The 18,378-nt window shown below is 41.1% G+C and overlaps 1 protein-coding gene across 3 annotated transcripts in view; it reads left to right on the forward strand.

The window, feature by feature from the left end:
* Nucleotides 1–18,378, forward strand: part of plxna4 (plexin A4) — a 241,569-nt gene that overhangs the window by 171,636 nt on the left and 51,555 nt on the right. For 2 of the 3 annotated variants that reach the window (XM_044344049.1, XM_044344050.1), the window contains exons 6-11: nt 1,088–1,211; nt 5,415–5,568; nt 8,400–8,499; nt 8,800–8,914; nt 16,575–16,775; nt 17,646–17,742. In XM_044344049.1, coding sequence (XP_044199984.1) covers nt 1,088–1,211; nt 5,415–5,568; nt 8,400–8,499; nt 8,800–8,914; nt 16,575–16,775; nt 17,646–17,742 — 791 coding nt within the window. Of the gene's footprint in view, nt 1–1,087; nt 1,212–5,414; nt 5,569–8,399; nt 8,500–8,799; nt 8,915–12,056; nt 12,246–16,574; nt 16,776–17,645; nt 17,743–18,378 lie in introns of those variants that run through there. The other variant, XM_044344051.1, reaches the window with a different exon arrangement.

The following is an 18,378-nucleotide window of genomic DNA, read 5'->3' on the forward strand; positions in this document are numbered from 1 at the left end:
TTTGTGTCTGTCTTCTCTTCGGCGCGTTAGGCCGCTTAACTTTACAATACTCATGTCAGGTCAAAACCCAGCCTCCCTCAATCTCTCCAATTCAGGATAAAAAGCTTCTTGCTGCATAAGGTATTACTGTATCTCAGCCGTCAACCACCTCGAAAGTCTTTCTTTCATTCGTTCATTACGACCTCTTCCTTTCTTTTCATTCTTTTATTTCTCTAAAGGAGTTTTAGGGCACTCTGTGGGTTTGCAAGGTTGTTAATTGCACTGCAAAATTTTGTCTAAATCAATAGGGGATTAAAGTTGAATAAGTTTATGAGGGGATTAGAGTGTGTGTGTGTGTGTGTGTGTGTGTGTAGAAGAGTTTGGGCAGGTTGATTTCTCACGCAGTTTCTCACTGAAAATGTATTTATCATGAACACAAGGCGTCATCTGTCTTGTCAGCCACTTCTGCTCTAATATTTGACTTATAAACTTTCCAGTATAAGGGTTCTCATATCCACCTCACTTACAAACCCATTTAGATATTCTGACTATGGGGAATTACCCTGCAGTACATCAAGGGATAGTATTTGGAACAGGAGCCAGTGAATTCATCTCACAGCACAAAGGGTCTAGTCCTTCAACTCCCAAAACCAGTGTAATGGACTGGATTAGACCACCTGGTTTGGTATTAAGAGGGGGAGGAATCCAACCCTGCCCCCCACCAACATCCACATCTCCACCTGCACTTGGCATTGCCCATGAATGCCAGTCATTAAGACAGCATTACAAAGACGAGGCCTACCTCTTTCCCAAGGGACCGGCTCCACTTCCACATATAGAGAAAGCATTGTTTTAAATGCAACTGCTCTCCACCCCCCGGAGACTGGGTTTCCATTCAGTGGCCACTGTAGCTAGTACACTGCCAGAGAGGAAATATGATAAATGTGCCTAGCTCCATCTGTCAGGGAGCGGCGGAACATTCTCTTTTTCCCAGGTGCCAACAGGTGTAAAGGGGTAAGCCTTGGTCAGGTTACTACATGTTTGTGTGTACGTACGTGCATTTTTCATCCATGAATAACACCCCCCGCCCCTCTTGTGTTTTTTCCAGGTGCACCAGAAAGGAGAAATGCGAGCGTTCATCAGAGCCTCGGCGCTTTGCATCGGACATCAAGCAGTGTGTGCGCCTCAGCGTCCATCCAAACAACATCTCAGTGTCCCAGTTTAGTGTCACGGTGAGTGGATAGAGACACACTATTCCTCATCTGCACTAAAAAAGAAACAATGCCCTGTTTTCTAAAGTTTGAGTAGATGCACAGTGTTTGCCATATCATAAATTCCTCTCATGCAACTTTTCTTTTCAAATCTTCTGTTCTGACCTAGATGACATTACCTTATTATTTCATTACTGCTGTATGCTTCTTCCTCTTTCCCTCTGCAGGATAAAAGGTGGTCTGATTTGAATTAGAAATGACTGAATTTATTTTGCTTTCAATAAGGAAGAAACACTTAAGCAAGGATTTGTTTGAACAGCGAGGATAGCTGAATGTGTTGCTAGTGAGAAAATCTTGTCTGGCTAATTGACAATATTACACACTCAAGCATAATTTGTAATGTGATGTAATTATGCTCCAGATACTGATTAGTAGCCAGTGTTAATGCTATAATCCTGCTTTACATCATTTTACTGCCTGCCAACATGCATCCTTCAAATCCTGACCTCACAACTTACAGTCCTGTCCAGTGTCTACCAACAGATGTCAACAATCATTAACAGCACACAGTTTAGCTCTGCTGTGTTTACTGTGATTGTTGGCAGCTAAATGCACCACTTTTTCCCCTGGACATTTCATTCTGTAACAGCTGCCAGATTTAAAGGGTTTGTATTATTTTGATTGTTAAAGTGTATTGATCAGCGTGCAAGGAGCTGTGATCCATTGCAACAAAAAAAAAACATGTCTGCTAGAATTAGAGAAATACAAAAACCTTTTGGACACATATTTTGTGTTTTCACTCATATCTTTTAGGAGAGAATGTGATATAAAACATGTGCAGTCATTGGCACTCTGATAATGTTGGTTATGTTACTATATACAGACTCTGAAGACCAAGTTTTGTCAGGTGATTAAGCTTGTGTCCCCAGCGTGTTGTATTTGAGTAAAACTCATCAGACAGAGACTTGCAGCTTTTCCCTCACTTTATGCCCTCGCACCCACCATCCTGAACACATCATGCTGTTCTATATCCTTGAGCGCGTATTTTATTTTTTCTTTATCAAAACTTGGTATGTTTGGGAGATACTCTATTTTAAAGGCTGTAACACCGAATGTTATGAAAATCACTGACCTTAACCACCTTAAGTGATGTCACATTTCAATTCCCATTTCCTATTTAATGGTGGTTTGGTAATGGCTTTGAATCTCAGAGACCAAGTGCATACAAACGTATCCAATATGATTTTCTAAGGTCAAGCCTGAATGACTATTCTCTGTGTTGCTCTGAGGGTCACATGAGAGGTGTTGATTTTCTGAGGTACACCTCTGCATCACTCTAATGATATTCATGGAGTGTGTGTGTGCGTTATTGCTCGAGCCTGAGCCTTCAGAGAGTGTTTAACCTTTTCCCAGTGAGCAGGTTTTACCCAAAGGCTATGCCACACGTCTCCCATCCAACTGATTGCAGGGCAGAGGCTTCTGCCAGACAGACAGGGGCTCCTCCTTGACCTTTGTGTTATTAAATATTTGTTTGGAAAGATAAGCCAAGGCATTCTCGAGAGGAATGGAGACACTCCGCTGCTGAAATCACACCGATTTTAAACCATTATTGTCTTGTGCATTTAATTCTCTCTTTGTTTATAAAGATTTTGTTCTGTCATTCTCTAAGCTTCAGGAGGATTTTTTTTTTTACATCTATACATATATTGCCTTTGTTTATACTTGGTGTATATTTTAACTAATTTCAACTAAACAATCTAACAGATCTATACACCAATTAAAATGCTTGACTCTTATTACTACTTTAAATTGTTGCAAATGTGTTATTAATCAGCTCAAATGCAGCATAATATTATACATTACAATAAGGTGCATTAAAGGTGCAGTGTGTAGGATTTAGTGGCATCTAGTGATGAGGTTACAGATTGCAACAAACTGAATACCCCCCCCCCCCCCTCTCGAACCTATGGTGGCCGTGAAAAATGCGAAAGGCTACTGTAGAAACATGACGGTGCAACATGGCAGGCTCTGTGGAAGAGGACCTGCTCTCTATGTAGATATACAGGCTTATTCTAAGATAACAAGAACACAACAATTATTATTTTCAGGTGATTATACGCTAATTAAAACATACTTATGAATATGTAAATGGTAGGGCTGTAGTCAACCAAAGAAAATCTTGGTCGACTGAAATCGTACATAATCTTCAACCAATCGATTAGTCATTAATGAGAATTTGGTTGGACGAGAGCATATCGACCAACTAATCATCCAGTCGACCAGGAGACTACAGCCCTAATAAATGGAACTTATATTCCATTTCTGCCGGGTCTACTCTGCTAGATGCCACTAAATTCTACACACTGGACCTTTAAAGCCAACTAAAACAATCTGTGAAATTATATTTTAGGATTTTTTTAACAGCTTCTTTCAGATTTTTCAAATCAATCTTAGTTTTTTTGGCGATTTTTTTTGGCAGGTTTTTTGGTTTTTGATTACATTTTCAACAAACATTTGCAGCTAAGGCTTTTTTCCACCATGGCAACATGAAGAGCCCGTCATCACATATCCTCTGCATACAGGAGGGCTTTTGTGTATTTGTCGGTGTGCGTATGTGTGGTGGATGTTTCTGTTAACATGAGTAGGTTATTTTCATATTTATGCAGCCCTGCTGTGGCTAGGCTTGGCCGTGACTACTCTAAATGTAATTGAGGAAACTCATGCTCTGCTGTATTCCCACCTTAAAAGGAAAAATAAATTAAAGCGAGAGAAGAAGGTGAGCCGTAGAGTGAGCAAGGAATAAGAGAGAGGATGTGTAAGAGATAGAAACCCTGGCCATGTTCTGTCCATCTTATGTGGGAAGCTGTGTATCTGTTCACACCCGCGACGCCGTCTTTTCATTAAACAGCAATATAAAAACAGCGCAGGTCAGCCCTTCTCTGCCGCTGAGGCAGCTTTCAGCATCATATCACAAGTGTATGGACTGCGCCTCAAATCAATGACTAGACCAAGGCCCACTGCAGACACGCTTTTCCATCAATATGTATATTTTGGTCTTGACCCCGGTCCACCTGCCGCACTGGCCCTGTTTTTTTCTTCTTATTCAAGGACAGTGTTGTTTTTTTTCCCTTTTTTTCCCTCCTACTCCACCTGAAGCCAGTTTTTGCTGAGGTGCAGAGAGAGCTTACACAGCGTTTTCAAATGAAGAGGGAAAATTTGCATTCTTTATTTCCCAGAGTCCTCTTTTCTCCTCTCTGTCCAGCAGCCTGTATGCCCGCCCTTTCCTTTTCTCCTCACTTCCATTCATCTTTCATTCTTTACTTCAGCCTTCCTGCTATTTCTCTCCTCCTCTTGTCCACAGTGTCTTTTCATCCTGTTTCAACCATCTATATTCAATTGCCTTGTTCCATCTCCTCTAACTGCTCATCCTTCCACTTACCTTGACGCTCTGCTTTTATCATTTCTTTCACGTTCTCTCATAAAACACTTTGTTCTAGCTGAGCCAGACTCGGGACATTAAGATGGAATGTGAAATCCATACAGCTCATCAATACCACAAGGCATTGTGGGAGATGGCTAGGAAGCTAGTAGTGCTTGTGGCCAATATGGGCCAATATGATGGCAGTAATGCTAGTGTTAACGCAACTGATGTCTGGGCAGTATTCACTTGAAGGCTGTTTATATATTTGCCACTTACTCAGGAGTCCCCCTGTGGCTCCTCTGGCCATTGACCACCCTGCAGATGGATCTTTACTCTGACTTGCAGCTGTGCCTTTCCTCAGCAATATTATGTTAGTCATATTTGAAGAACATATTGGCTCCCAAACTGATTTGAAGTGCTCACAGATGCTGCAGTCTCAAGCACTGTAGCTGTGACAGTTGGGGAGCAGTTCTAACTAGTTTATCTCTGACCATCAAGTGCAATTATAAAAGGCACTTTTGGCATGCTTCATCATTAATTAATTCACTGGGTTTGCTGTTATGAATGTGAAGCCATTGAAACTTAATGAATCCTCAATACCTTTGGTATATATAGCTGGTCCTAGTTTGCCTAGTGGTCACTTTTACCATCTCATTTAATTCTCCCTTAACTATAATTTATTATATTATCCTAATATAATTCCTGATATCACCAGCACACATAATTTCATATAAAGTAATTATTTAGTATAATATTGCAGAGTATATTGCTTATAACAGTTTTTTGTCTTTCCCTTTCTACAGTTGGTGTTAGAAGCCCATAATGTCCCAGAACTTTCTGCGGGTGTCAACTGCACCTTTGAAGACCTAGCTGAGATGAACGGCTTGGTGGAGGGAAACCGGATTAAGTGCTCCTCCCCAGCTGAGAAAGAGATGCCACGCATTATTGTTGACAAAGGTAAGAGTAGACCTATTGAAACATTTTTGTCCAAAAAACAACAAACTGGGACCAGGAATTGTACTATTCCACACCAGGAAATGTCCTGAAGAGGCTGCGAGCCAGTGGTGGATGTCACAGTGTCACCATTTGATTTTTTGCAATGTGAGCATATATAGTAACTATCTGACAGTGTGCATGACAACGGCATCTGGGATAAACTGAAGGAAGTCTAATAACATGTCAAAATAATTGATACTTAGTACCCATGAGGAAGAAGACAAGTACACTGATATCTGTGTATAATTTCAGCAATATTTCTATATTGATTTAATTAACTTTCATTACTATCAGTATTTTCTACTACTATTTTCTAAAAACTACTTAATGAAATTTCTCATTATATATACTATGTGTATATATATACATATTTCCTTATATAGGCTACCATGTAAAAATATATAAAAACCCAATGCCAGAGTCAACTTGTTATCAATATTATGCCACCTGTTGAACACAAAAATGCATGTATGTCAGAGAAGCACGTATTCATCTGGATGTTTTCCTCAGTCAGAAGCATGGTAGTCCCAGGGCTAAGAGTATTTTATGAATTTTTGTTTTCTCGTTGCCATCAGTAACTCTGCAGGCCTTGAAGCACTGCCTTAGGACATGTTTAGTAATTGAATGAACGTTAGTTGCTAGGCTTCCATGGGAATTATTTACCGCCCTCCCTCAAAATGGATATGCTCCAGAGGGAGTGATGGGACCCCAGTTAACCCCGGTGCAAAAAAGAGAATATCATGCTGCACAGCTAAGTGTCACTACAGTATTTCAGCTAATTTAGAGCCAAGAGATTACACAGTCCCCCCCAGACAATGCGACTGTTTTCATTGCTTTGAAGAGACAAACATTTAAAACAATATTCATTATACAATTAAAAAGGGAGAAAGACTTTTTTTTTCTGTCTCTAATTCCCTTGCTCTTCACCTTCTCTCTCCATGGTCAGCTAAGCCCAGTCTAATTGAACAAAGCTCCCATATGGGAAGGTCTGTCCTCAGGCAGGTGATCCTTCTTCACCAACCAATCAATGTGTCCTCATGCTGAGATAATGAAGATGCTATCCTTCCACACTTCCATACAAAAAGACTGAATAATAAATGAAAATCAAAAATCATCAGAAATGCTCAAAATTAACATACAAAGGAATTCAGAAGTTTTTTAGACCCTATTACTGCTAATGTCACAGCTCTAAAGAAAACTGTATTGACACTTGCTTGTGTGCCATTTGCAAAAATGTTATCTATAAAGCATTGAGATATTAAAGCAAAAAAACAAACATGAGGTACTGTACAGCAAGTACAGACGAAAATGCAGAGAACGGGAGTGAGCAGACCACCGTGAAATCACAGTTCTGGTGAGACCTTTTAGGCCTTCAGCTGCTTCATTTATTTAGTGCACACACACACACACACACACACACACACACACACACACTGCAATAAAGTAATCTACAGATAGACAGCACACATGTACAGATGTAAGGCAGACAGGGAGCCTGAGGGTGCTTTGGGGAATTAGCGACATTTGTTTAGTTTGTGCTATGTCAACCATATGTAAAGCTGGTGATGCAAACATTGATGTATAAATATGTATTCTGAGGCACACAATTGAAGGATGCAGCATCTCTCCCCATCTCGTGCTTTGTGTTTCTTCAACACTCACAAACATGCACTGTTATATCCTTTTCCTGTTTCAGGAGGAGGAAAAAAGGCCACATTTTTCCCTATATTTGAACCTTTTATCTCCCATTTTTACCAGCACTCATTAGTCTAAGCTTAGTTGAAAGAGAGAAAAGGAGGGAGAGAGACGGATGGAGAGAAAATAGAGGGAGGGATAGATAGTGTTAGCAGGCTTCAAGGTAACATTTAGGTGGCCTAATTAGGACAGATCCGTTGTCAGTGGTGCTTTACTGTGATTGATGAATGATTCCTTCTTTGTTAGAGAGATGGAGACAGACACGGGGGAGAAGAAAGAGTCGCAGTGTGGAAGGAAGCGAAGAAACCTGTGTGTAGAGATAGAGTGGGGGTGAGAGAGAGAGGTACAGAGGTAGTGCAGAGAGAGAGCAGTAAGATGTGTGAATTTGCTGTTGAATTAAACATGAACTCCTTCATTAGGGCCAGACAAAAGGACACACCAAATACAGATGAGGCGCAAGCTCACATACACACAAACTTAACACGCACACACGGTTCGTGTTTCATCATATTCCCCCCTTACCTTGTCAAAGACACTCTCAAAGACTTTTCTGGGGGGATATTTTAAATCCCAAGGGAAATGTGTGTGCACCAACTTTTATTGTCTCTTGTAAGGCGGCAGGGATAGGGAGACTTAACCCAACAAAACCGTTCCACTCTCCCTCTCTCTTAAGATACTGCCTTTACCACAGCAACAGGCTGAGCACCTGTGGCTCAAAGCATTGCAGACATCTTTTCTTCATGGCAAAATCTAATGTGACTAGACTCTAAAAAAGGATATGTGAACAAGTGAATAAAAATGATTATCATACAGGCAAGGGCTCTTTTAAAGGTGTCTCCCTATTGCTCATGCTGGAAAAGTAGCTGTGACATGCTACTATTATAATACTGTTCACTTTGTTTTTCCCATTTGATTCAAAAGCTGAATGAAACTGTCAGTAATGGTTTCAATGAATGATACAAACAGCAGTAATTGCTTATAGTATTTCTTATTCTTTTTCTCTTTACCTTGCCTTTTACCATTTACCTTAATACAAAACATTCTGTCCACCTGTGCGTATCAAACTATTAATTTTGACTATGATTTATTTTCTCTAGGTGACCACCAGATTGTGCAGCTCTATCTCAAGTCCAAAGAAACAGGCTTGGCATTCGCAAGGACCAGTTTTGTTTTCTACAACTGTAGCGTGCACAAGTCGTAAGTCTCAATGTCTACTTGTATTTTTTAAGAGTACTTCAGTATAGCACATGGTGTAATTTACTTTTTTATTGTACCAGTTTCACTCTCCCTTGACATTTCAAGTTGGCTCTCTCCTGAAGATTCCTTGTCAAGTCATAATGTCTGCATATTGATGAAAAAAATTGACATTTATTCTTAAACTGTTGGAAATTGTATTGTATGCATAAGTAAGTTTAACTTCTGTTCTCTAGTGTATTTGCTGCAGTTCAATACAATACTTCACAGCCCTATTTTGTCTCTTCTCTGCTCTCCATTTAGGTGTCTGTCATGTGTGAGTAGTCCCTACCAGTGCCACTGGTGTAAATACAGACATGACTGTACCCACGACCCTCGCACATGTTCCTTCCAGGAGGGACGTGTCAAGAAGCCTGAGGTAAGTCCCAAGTCAGGGTAGGGATTAAAACACTTTAACTTGATCTAATTTTTTTCACCTGTTGAAGCATCAAATCCATCTGGAGCCAGATGTGGCACTAATAAAGGAACTGAAAGATTAATTGGACCCAGAGCTACACAAGGCCTGACAACATGGCAGGGATTGTAGAAATGTGTTGTGTCAGAGTTATTGTTGAGCTGCTTTCAGGGGGCCCAGAGTTCCTAGCAGCACCTCTACTTGTAGATCCAAAGACAGTCAACTTGTAGCCCATTAAGACAATGTCCAAGAATAGTTTTTTATCCTGGCCAGCTCTAGCTGGCCTTTGGCTTGGACCAGCTACGTGATAAAACACAGTAAAATAAATTGAGGGGAAATGTTTGGCTATGTGAGACTAATAGCTATCATTCTAGGTTTCACATGCAAAAAGAGTTATGTTAAAAGGATTGAGACACCTTTCAGCTGTAGTGCTTCCATCTGGCATGAGTCTCTTGGCATGTCTCGCTCTTGACTGCACATCAAAGGGCAGTAGAAGCTAATAAAACGGAGCCATTTCCTCTTGCCCATCCCTATTCCCTGCGACAGCTTAGTCTGTGTGAATTATCAATAGTATTGGCAGCCAGTTCTATTCCCGTCGAAGCAGAGCCCACTGTAATTAGGCTGCTCTGCTGCAGAGGACAAGCCACTCAATGGATGGGGTACATTCACTGAATGCCCCCAACCCGCCCACTCCCCATCCTATGAGAGAGGTCTCACTCTGATTTAGAGTCACTGACACAGTGGCGGCCTTCAAGGCAGTACAAGGACTTAAAGGATGGTTTGGGTATGTGCCCGTGTACAGTATGTGTGTAACCAACGGTGTGGGTCTGTCGGCACAGTATGTCTGTGTATCTGCATGCTCCTATGTATTTTAATGTCTGTGCGTATGTGTGGATTTATAAATCTACAGTTTTTGCATGACTGTACCCTGCCAATTCACAGTAGTTTTCAGGGGGAGGGCTTACAGGGAGTTAGTGGCCTGTTAATCCTAGCCTGAGGTGAGCTATGATGAAGATCACTAGTGCTCATGTCTGGGTTGGCAGACGCTACACGACGGGCAGGGACAAGCTTAGCCAGATTGCTTCCTTTGATGAGCAGTCTGCTCTCAATTGTGTTATTCCACCCATGTTTCCCCCGAGCCATTCAACCTGCGCAGACGATATTATTTTCTTTTTCCGCCGTTTCCATTATCCTTTTGAACCTTCTGCTTAGTCAGGCCCAAGCTTGAGTCTTTGCAGGTTTACTTTTCCAATTAACTCAGGCGCTGGTGGTCAATATTGACTGAGGATAATAATGTGTGAATCCTTTCCTATTATGTTGCTGACTAAAAGAAAACCATAAATAAAGCGTGAGGGATTAGGTATTAGCACATTAATGACATCCCTTTTTTGACGTGCTGTTTCAGAAAAAGCAGGTGTTTTTCAGGCTTAATGACTTTTAATTTGCTTTTAATTAACCCCTCAAATCCAAGGTCATGTATTAGCTGCCAGACTTTTGGTTGCTGTTTTGAATTAATAATTTAGACACACACACATACAAATGTAAGAACATGCAGAGACACACACAACCATCCATAGAATCATTCCTTAATTTTCACGACAGGCAACAAGTCAACTTTGTTGTTTGAAATAGGATGGCCTCTTTCTGCTGCAGATGAATTTTTGTGTACTATCACAATTAAGGGATTTCAAGCAGTGATCAGAATAATCCCTTAACACTATGCTAATGATTGAGGCCAGGCAAATCTCCCTACTGGTTGAGCTTGTTGTTAGTATGCATGACAGGATAGAGTTAAAGCCAGGCCTGGGCGTTTAGTCAGTGCCTTTTTATTCATGCCAGCAGTAGTATGGGCACATACTATCAGACGTCAGACGTTGGATCAGACGTTTGCCTGTTGGCACGTTAACCAAGGCCATGTCCCTGTTTGCCCTCCACACATCTCAAGGACTTAGCCGTTTTGATTAGCCTCACTGACAAAAATCATGCAAGCAGCTTCTTTTAGTTGCTGTGAATAAATAGCCAAAAGTTATTCCTGAGCACTACTGTCATATTTATCACAATATGAATAGGCTGTGCTTCTTTACCCGATAAACAATGTTTACTTGCATATTTAACACTTTTTCTGACTGCATCTTCCATCCCTAAAGTGCACACATACTCAAACCCAAAGCAACTGATGAAACTGAGGACACTTCCTGTTCTCTTTGTCTGATGAAAACCACAGGAGGATATTTCCCTTTCTTCTTCTCCAGCATGTTCATATCCTGAGCTTGTGCCAAGCCTTTACCTAATATATTCAGTTATTAGGGAGATACCAAACACTCCAAAACATATGTCTTTGCAGTACTTCTTGTTTGTGCTGCTGTGATTAATACCAGGGAGTTTATTTGCCAGAATCATATTGATCAAGTGATCAGGATAATTTTATTAAAGAAGCTAAATGCCAGCAGTAATAGCTGTTAGTTGCCAATATTAGACTGGAATGGTAAAGAGAGGTGCTTTGATTTGATTGATAGACAAATCAATTGCATATACAGACACTGACTGCTGAACAGTCAGTTGAGTATTTGCACAATGAACAGAAAGGGGATATTTGGAAATGAAATCCAATCAAACAGACTGAGGGGGAGTGAAGATACTGATACTGCTCTAGCATAGGGACCCTGGGCATTTTTGTACAGCCTGGGTCTTTTTTTGATGTTTTAGCCATCATACTAATTGATGATAATAATAACATTACACTCAGTACATGAGTTGCTAAGATCTGGGAAAAAGCACAATGGGGAAAGTAACATGTGCAGTCAAATGATCATACAGGTGTTAAACACAGGCAAGAAAACAAAGGCAAGCAGTAAAATGATAACCTCAACTGTCTCTTGGAAACATCACAGTTTACAGACTAATTACTGTACTTACCATAGTTGTACATGCACAGTTTCTCTGTGTAAGAAGGGATTATCACCGACATTTCAGGTGTAATAACTTGTGGTTTTACCTTGTGTTTTTATAGACTTAATTGTTAATTGATGTTTGATCACCAATAGAAATGATGACCAAAAGTAAATTAAGTAAAACCCAAGTTGTAAAAAGTTGTTTTTTTTAACAGAAAGGACAGTAACACAAGGAGAGGCCAAAAATGGCAGGAGAAAATAGCAAGATGGTGAGAAGGTGTTTGGGGAAAAAAATTCTAAGGCAAGGACTGAACGGCAGGATAGAAATAAGTCGTGGAGCAGCAGGGAGGGTGAACAGAGAGCAGGAGAGTGTCTTTGCCCGAGGCTCTGTAGGAGATGACAAGGTGTGTGTGTACGTGTATGAAAACTTAAAATCCTCTTCATCTTCACACCTTACACTGCTATAATTACGGGTCTCTCTCTCTCTCTCTCTCTCTTTCCCTCCCTCCCTCACTTCAAACTATGCCAAGGGCTTTTACATTCACAGTTCCCACTCTGCTTCCTACTCTCTGTCACTCTCCCTATCTCCACCCTTCACACCTCCCGCCAGCCTCTAATTATCAGATCTAAGTAGGTCCCCGAGAAGAAAAGAAGGCAGGAAAGAGAGGGGGGAGAGAGATTCAGTAAGAGGGAGTTGATAAGAGAAATGAGAAGGGTCAGTGAGCTAGATGGGATGAACAACACAGGCTAGGCGGGATAAATGAAGGAGGGATAAAGCACGAGCATGACAGAGAATCAGAGGAGGTCAGAGAAAACAATGAGTCAGTGATGATGAGAGGAAGAATGAAGGATAATTATACAGAAAAAAATAGAGGCGCCAACTTGTTTTTCAGAAGTCAGCGCATATTATGTGGTGATGATGATTTATTCTATTGACAGGTACTTTTCTTTGTCTAGTGCGTTAGTGCAAGTCCTTGATTTCTCGACTGTAGGACTGTCACTGAAGTTTACATCTTCTCACACACACACACACGCACACAAACATGTATAAATCAGTGTGCTTCACATCTAAACTGTCTTGTAGTTTCTCTCACCTCCTCCTGTCAAATCACTTATCTTGTCATCCAGGGGAAAAAAATTGTGGTTTCGCACAAGTTATAAAAAACCTTATTTACCTCTAGTGCTATATATCTATACTGATATCTTTGGTATAATTTATCTAGGTTTTAAGCTATTCACCTTAGAGGTTTCTGCTGCCACACCAGTACAATGGGGTTAAATGAAATGTTGTTCATGGTGCTGCTCACATCATTGAAAAGATACATTAAAAAAAAAAAAAAAATCAATAGCAATGTCTTATTCCAGAAACAGCATCCATGTTACTCTGAAAGATCCACTTAACATGCTGTCAGTAGTTGTCATAGGGAACTAGTTCCAATGAAAACTGCATTGAGGTCTGGAGTGTCTCCAGAAATACACACTAACAGAGACCAACATGATCTCAAAACCTGGACAAATAAAGCCAAAACTAGCTGCCTGGCTAGATACCACTCAATGTACAAATGAAATGAATTAAGTCCTCCACTCCACTAAAAGAAAACCATTCTCAAAGAGTGCAAAGTTATACCGTATCTCACTTCTCCACACTCCCTCTCTTAACAGTAAGGAGGCTGATGATGTTATATTTATGACAATGTATGTTATATGTAGTATTTGGTTTGAGTATATGTATCTGTGTGGTAATTTGCATTTGCTCCTCTGTTATTTATTGCACCTCAGTTGTTGGGGGTGGAGACGGTGGGGAGCAGGCAATAAATACACTGACATTAGATCAACTTAATGTTGACATAAATCTTAACAGGCGACAGTGAGCATCACTGCCAACACCACCAGCATCAGTAGCCAGCTAGGATGTACATGTGTTTGTCCAAACCACTGAAAGCCCACTTGGCCTCAGGAACTGCTGGCAACGATCTGACTGTGTATGTGAGTGTGTCTGAGTGTGTATGTATACATACAAACAGAAAAATCAGGAAGAAAAACACAGGCTAACAACAGCATACACACTCGCTCGCTTGTAGATTTCCTGCCACGTCATGAATTTTTCATTGTTGTCGAAGCAAATAAGGCATCTGTTTTGTTCTTTTATATTTTGCTGTTTGTTCTGTCACAAATGGTGAGAATTAAGATTTTGATCATTTTAAACACAAGGAACGACAGGTTGTGTAGTTGTGTGTGCATGTGAGCATGAACAATCTGCAAGAGTGGGGGACGTCTGCTTCAGAATTACAGGGCTGATGACTCTGCTTTATGGGTTTAAATAAACCTGCGCGTGTTTGTGTATGTGTGAAAGAGTGTTTTTAGGTGTGACTAAGATTACTTAGCTGCGATTACATGGATGGGTATTTGGAGCGTAGCTGTAAAAAAAAAATTACTATGATGTCAGTGTTGTAAAGAGAATTGTGGAAGGTGTTAATGAAATGGTGCATGTTTGTGTGTATGTTTGTGTATGTGTCTGTAGTCAGCAGCAAATGAAATTTGCATTTTGAAGTTTTCCATCTCCGTGACATGTTGTCATAAAGGCAGATGATGCAAGAGATGCTGTCTGGCTCTGACTTGTGGTGTTTATCTTATACTGTAATGAGATTCCAAGGCTTACTCTTTGTGTGTATGTGTGTGTGTGCGCGCGCACATACATTCACATGTCAGTGTGAGTTTACCTTGAATTTGCCTGTATACATGTACAAGAAAGTGTAGTGTCACATGACTTGGGTTTAGGGTTTCAAACACTTTTACAATTTTAGCTGTAGTGCTCCACGTCACACACAAACACCTCCACTATAGAGTGGTGTGTGTGTTTGTGCACAATCCAATCACCTCATCACCATATGCCATTATCGGTGTAGATCTGTGTCTTCAAGATTCAGCTTAAGTCACTGTGTTAAGTCATACTCCAGTGCTTCCCGTGCCTTCATTTCCACAAACCAGATCAAATGTATTGTCCCTATTGTTCAAGCGTATTAACTGGAAGAAATGTGATTAAAAATGGATTGCATCTCTCTTTGCTCTCCCACTCATATTCATTCTCCAAATACGACCCTCCGTTCTTAGGAAAATGAGATTTGGAAGAGCAAACACACATGCACCACCTTTTTTCTTCCTCTCCTCCACCACTGAACTCACTCACCCTGTGTGTCATTTATCTATAATGACTTTGTGAATAGTGTCACAGAGCGTTCCCCTCTCTCTCACCACGCAGCCATCCAGTCAGTCACTCAGCCTAACCCAATCAAGTGGCTTTTAATGAACTTCAAACAAGTGTTATCACCCAGTTCAACGTGCGCTATGCTTCACTCCCCCCCAGCTCCATCCATGCGGGGGCTCACCTTATCTGCTCTCCTTCTTTTCACCCTCTTTCCTTCTCCCTCTTTGACATGCTAAAGTTCCTCCTGTCGCATACGCTTAATGGTATTTTTGCCTCTTTCACTCGCTCTGTACTTTTGTTGTTCCTCTCTCTCATTTTGCCTATTTTGCTCTCTCTCTATTCACCATTCTTCAGTGAAAACATGAAGCAGTTTGCAAAGTACTTATAGTAGTGCTGTTCTCTATTTAGTCTTTACCCACTTTTACCTCCCTACTTCTGCTTGTCAGCCCTCTCTTGTTCTTGCCTCTGCTTTATTTTCCCTCTCCCCCTCTCTTCTCTATCTATCCCTTCCCCTCTCCTCACCTGTCTTCCACCGCTTTCCTCTCCTCTTCATCTTCAGGCAAGTCATAGGTGTTCTATATTTAGCCAGCTACTCATACCTGAATTGATTGGCTGTTAATTTTAGACCTCCGATTGCTAAGTGACTCATCTCTCTGTTTCTTGCTGTCTTTCTCTCTCGCTGTCGCTCATTCTTCTCTAATTACTGTACAGGCAGAAATCAACCTTATTTTGGATCTGTCAGTGGTATCTTTTCCTCATGAACAAAAATCAACCAAACATACAAATACAAACTGAGAGCTCATATCATCTATGTAAAAGTGTCTGATTCATTGTATCATTAATGTTCCCCTCATGTGGATAATGACAGTGCAGTACCTATTGAGCTGCCCCTTCACTGCCCAACCAAGAGACTCAGCCGATCTCATCAGGAATTATTACAAATAAAAGCATTTCACCACTAAAAACAGTAGACATTGAAGTGGCTATGTTATTCAATTAAACTAATGTTGGTGAAGTAGTGTTGGATAGTCTGCCACCTGACGAGATAGATGGAGTGTTGATGACTCTGTGAGTTTACAGAATGCTGAATGTCAGTCAGATTGTAGGAATATTCCTTTACTGGGTATGGTTGCGTATCTGTAATTATTGCCAATGGGATCCAGAATATTTATCTAATGTAGCTTTAAGTAAAGTTCAGAAATAATAATATACATTTTTAGCACACTCTGAGGTAATTTTACATTAGCAATCCAGTATGAATTTGCATATGTGATGTCCAAATTGGCAGCAGAATGACCAGTATTTGACATAGATTTGAAAGTATGTTGTGAGGTTTTACACCTGACCCTGACTGTCTACATAGCCCTCTATATATAACGTACACACATACAGTAGGACCAGATTTGCATATGTGAAAGTGCAGGATCTTCTTTAGTTGAGTGAAATTAATGTAATTGCAGTAATGTATTACACCCTCCGAGAAGACTCAGTCCTCACTATCCTTCCTTGTCGCTTTGTTCCTTTTCAGGAATGTCCCCAGTTGCTGCCTGCAGAGAGGATCCTGGTGCCAGTCAACGTGGTAAAGCCCATCACCCTGAGGGCTAAGAATCTCCCTCAGCCCCAGTCTGGACAGAGGGGGTATGAGTGTCTGCTGACCATCCAGGGAAACGAACACAGAGTTCCTGCCCTGCGCTTCAACAGCTCTTCAGTGCAGTGTCAAAACACATCGGTGAGAACGTGTTTATGCGTGCATCTGTGTGTGTGTGTGTTTTAACTTGGCAGCCTCTGTAAGATACCATTATTGACCACCCTCCCACACACCAACACAATCTCTATAAAGACGCCCCATTTCTATAAAGTTTTCCTATAAAACTGACCGTAATATAAAATGAATCTCCTACACCGATACAGCCCCACACACACACACACTGATTCCAGCTGAGGGATTTTTCCTTTTCTAGCGAAACAGGGTAGATGAGATGAGAGCCTGATTTTTTCTCTCATACACAGCGATCCCTGCGATCATGCTCCATTCACTGACTGAATAATAGATTGACAGCAATGAAAGACTAGCATGAAAAAGGCTTTATGCTGGTCTTGATGCTAATCGTCTGTTGATACAATAACATCTCATCTTCCTGTCTGTCTTCATCACTCTGAGTGTGTGTGTGTGTCAGTGTCTGTGTGTAGAGATGTGGGATATGTGTGTATAATCATAGTACAATCCAAATATTGTACTTTGATTGAGCAGTGAAGGAGGGAAACTGTAATTTAGCGGAAAATTATGATTCTAGCACCAACCCTCCATGCTGCTAGTGTTACAGAACCAAATGAAAAATAATCTTGTCTTTGAAAGCTCTCTGGTGTGTATTTTGTGTGTTTGTGAATTGAGTGTGCGTGTGTGTGAGTTCATGTGTGTATTCATTGTGTGTACAGCCACCTGTTGATGATGCGTTTTGCATTCAAAGGAGTATTGTGATACCAGAGGCTTTTGGACTTGGAGATAATAGACAGTTTAAAGTAGCTCAACAGCTTCTCTCTCTCTCATACTCTATTCCCCGTATCCCCTTCTTTCCCTCTCTGGTTGCCATGGTGATAGTATTTCTATGATGGGATGGAGATGAGCAGTCTTCCCGTGGAGCTGACCGTCATCTGGAACGGAGATTTCAGCATCGACAACCCCGCCCACAACAAAGGTGAGCATTCATAGCGGCAACAGCATATGCGTGCACACACGCGCGCACACGCACGCACACACACACACACACACACACACACACACACACACACACTCACACACACACTCTCACACACACACACACACACACATACTTGTAAATCCATATCAGCTCTTTCCATAGTTCTCACATAAACACACAGAGTCAACATAGTCTCTTATAAACTCTCACTTACACATGCACACACACATAGACACACACAGTAAAGCCGCTGCCTCCCCATTGTTGCCCTTGGAGCTGGTGTCCATGGCAACAGGCAGGCGGTGTGCTGAGGTGCAGTATCCATCCCCTGATGTTGCCTTGTAGAGTGGTTAACTTTAACACATCCTCTCTAACGCTTTCTTTCTGTAGGTCTCTCTTTCTCCTCTCTGTCTCACTGAATCCGTCTGTCTTTCTCCTGCACTTCACTGTTGTCTCTGTCTCTTCCCAACTCTCTAAATTCCATTTTCTAGCCTCCTCTCAAATATTATTTCTCTTCAGATGTTTCTCTTATTTGCTCTGTCAACATTTCTCTGGGACTTGTGCAATTTATCTATCTCTGCCGCCATTTCTCCCCTTCACCCTTCATTTCATATCGTTCTTATCAGCAATTCA

The sequence above is a fragment of the Thunnus albacares genome, chromosome 23 (assembly GCF_914725855.1).
Source record: "Thunnus albacares chromosome 23, fThuAlb1.1, whole genome shotgun sequence".
In the NCBI taxonomy this organism is placed as follows: Eukaryota; Metazoa; Chordata; class Actinopteri; order Scombriformes; family Scombridae; genus Thunnus; species Thunnus albacares.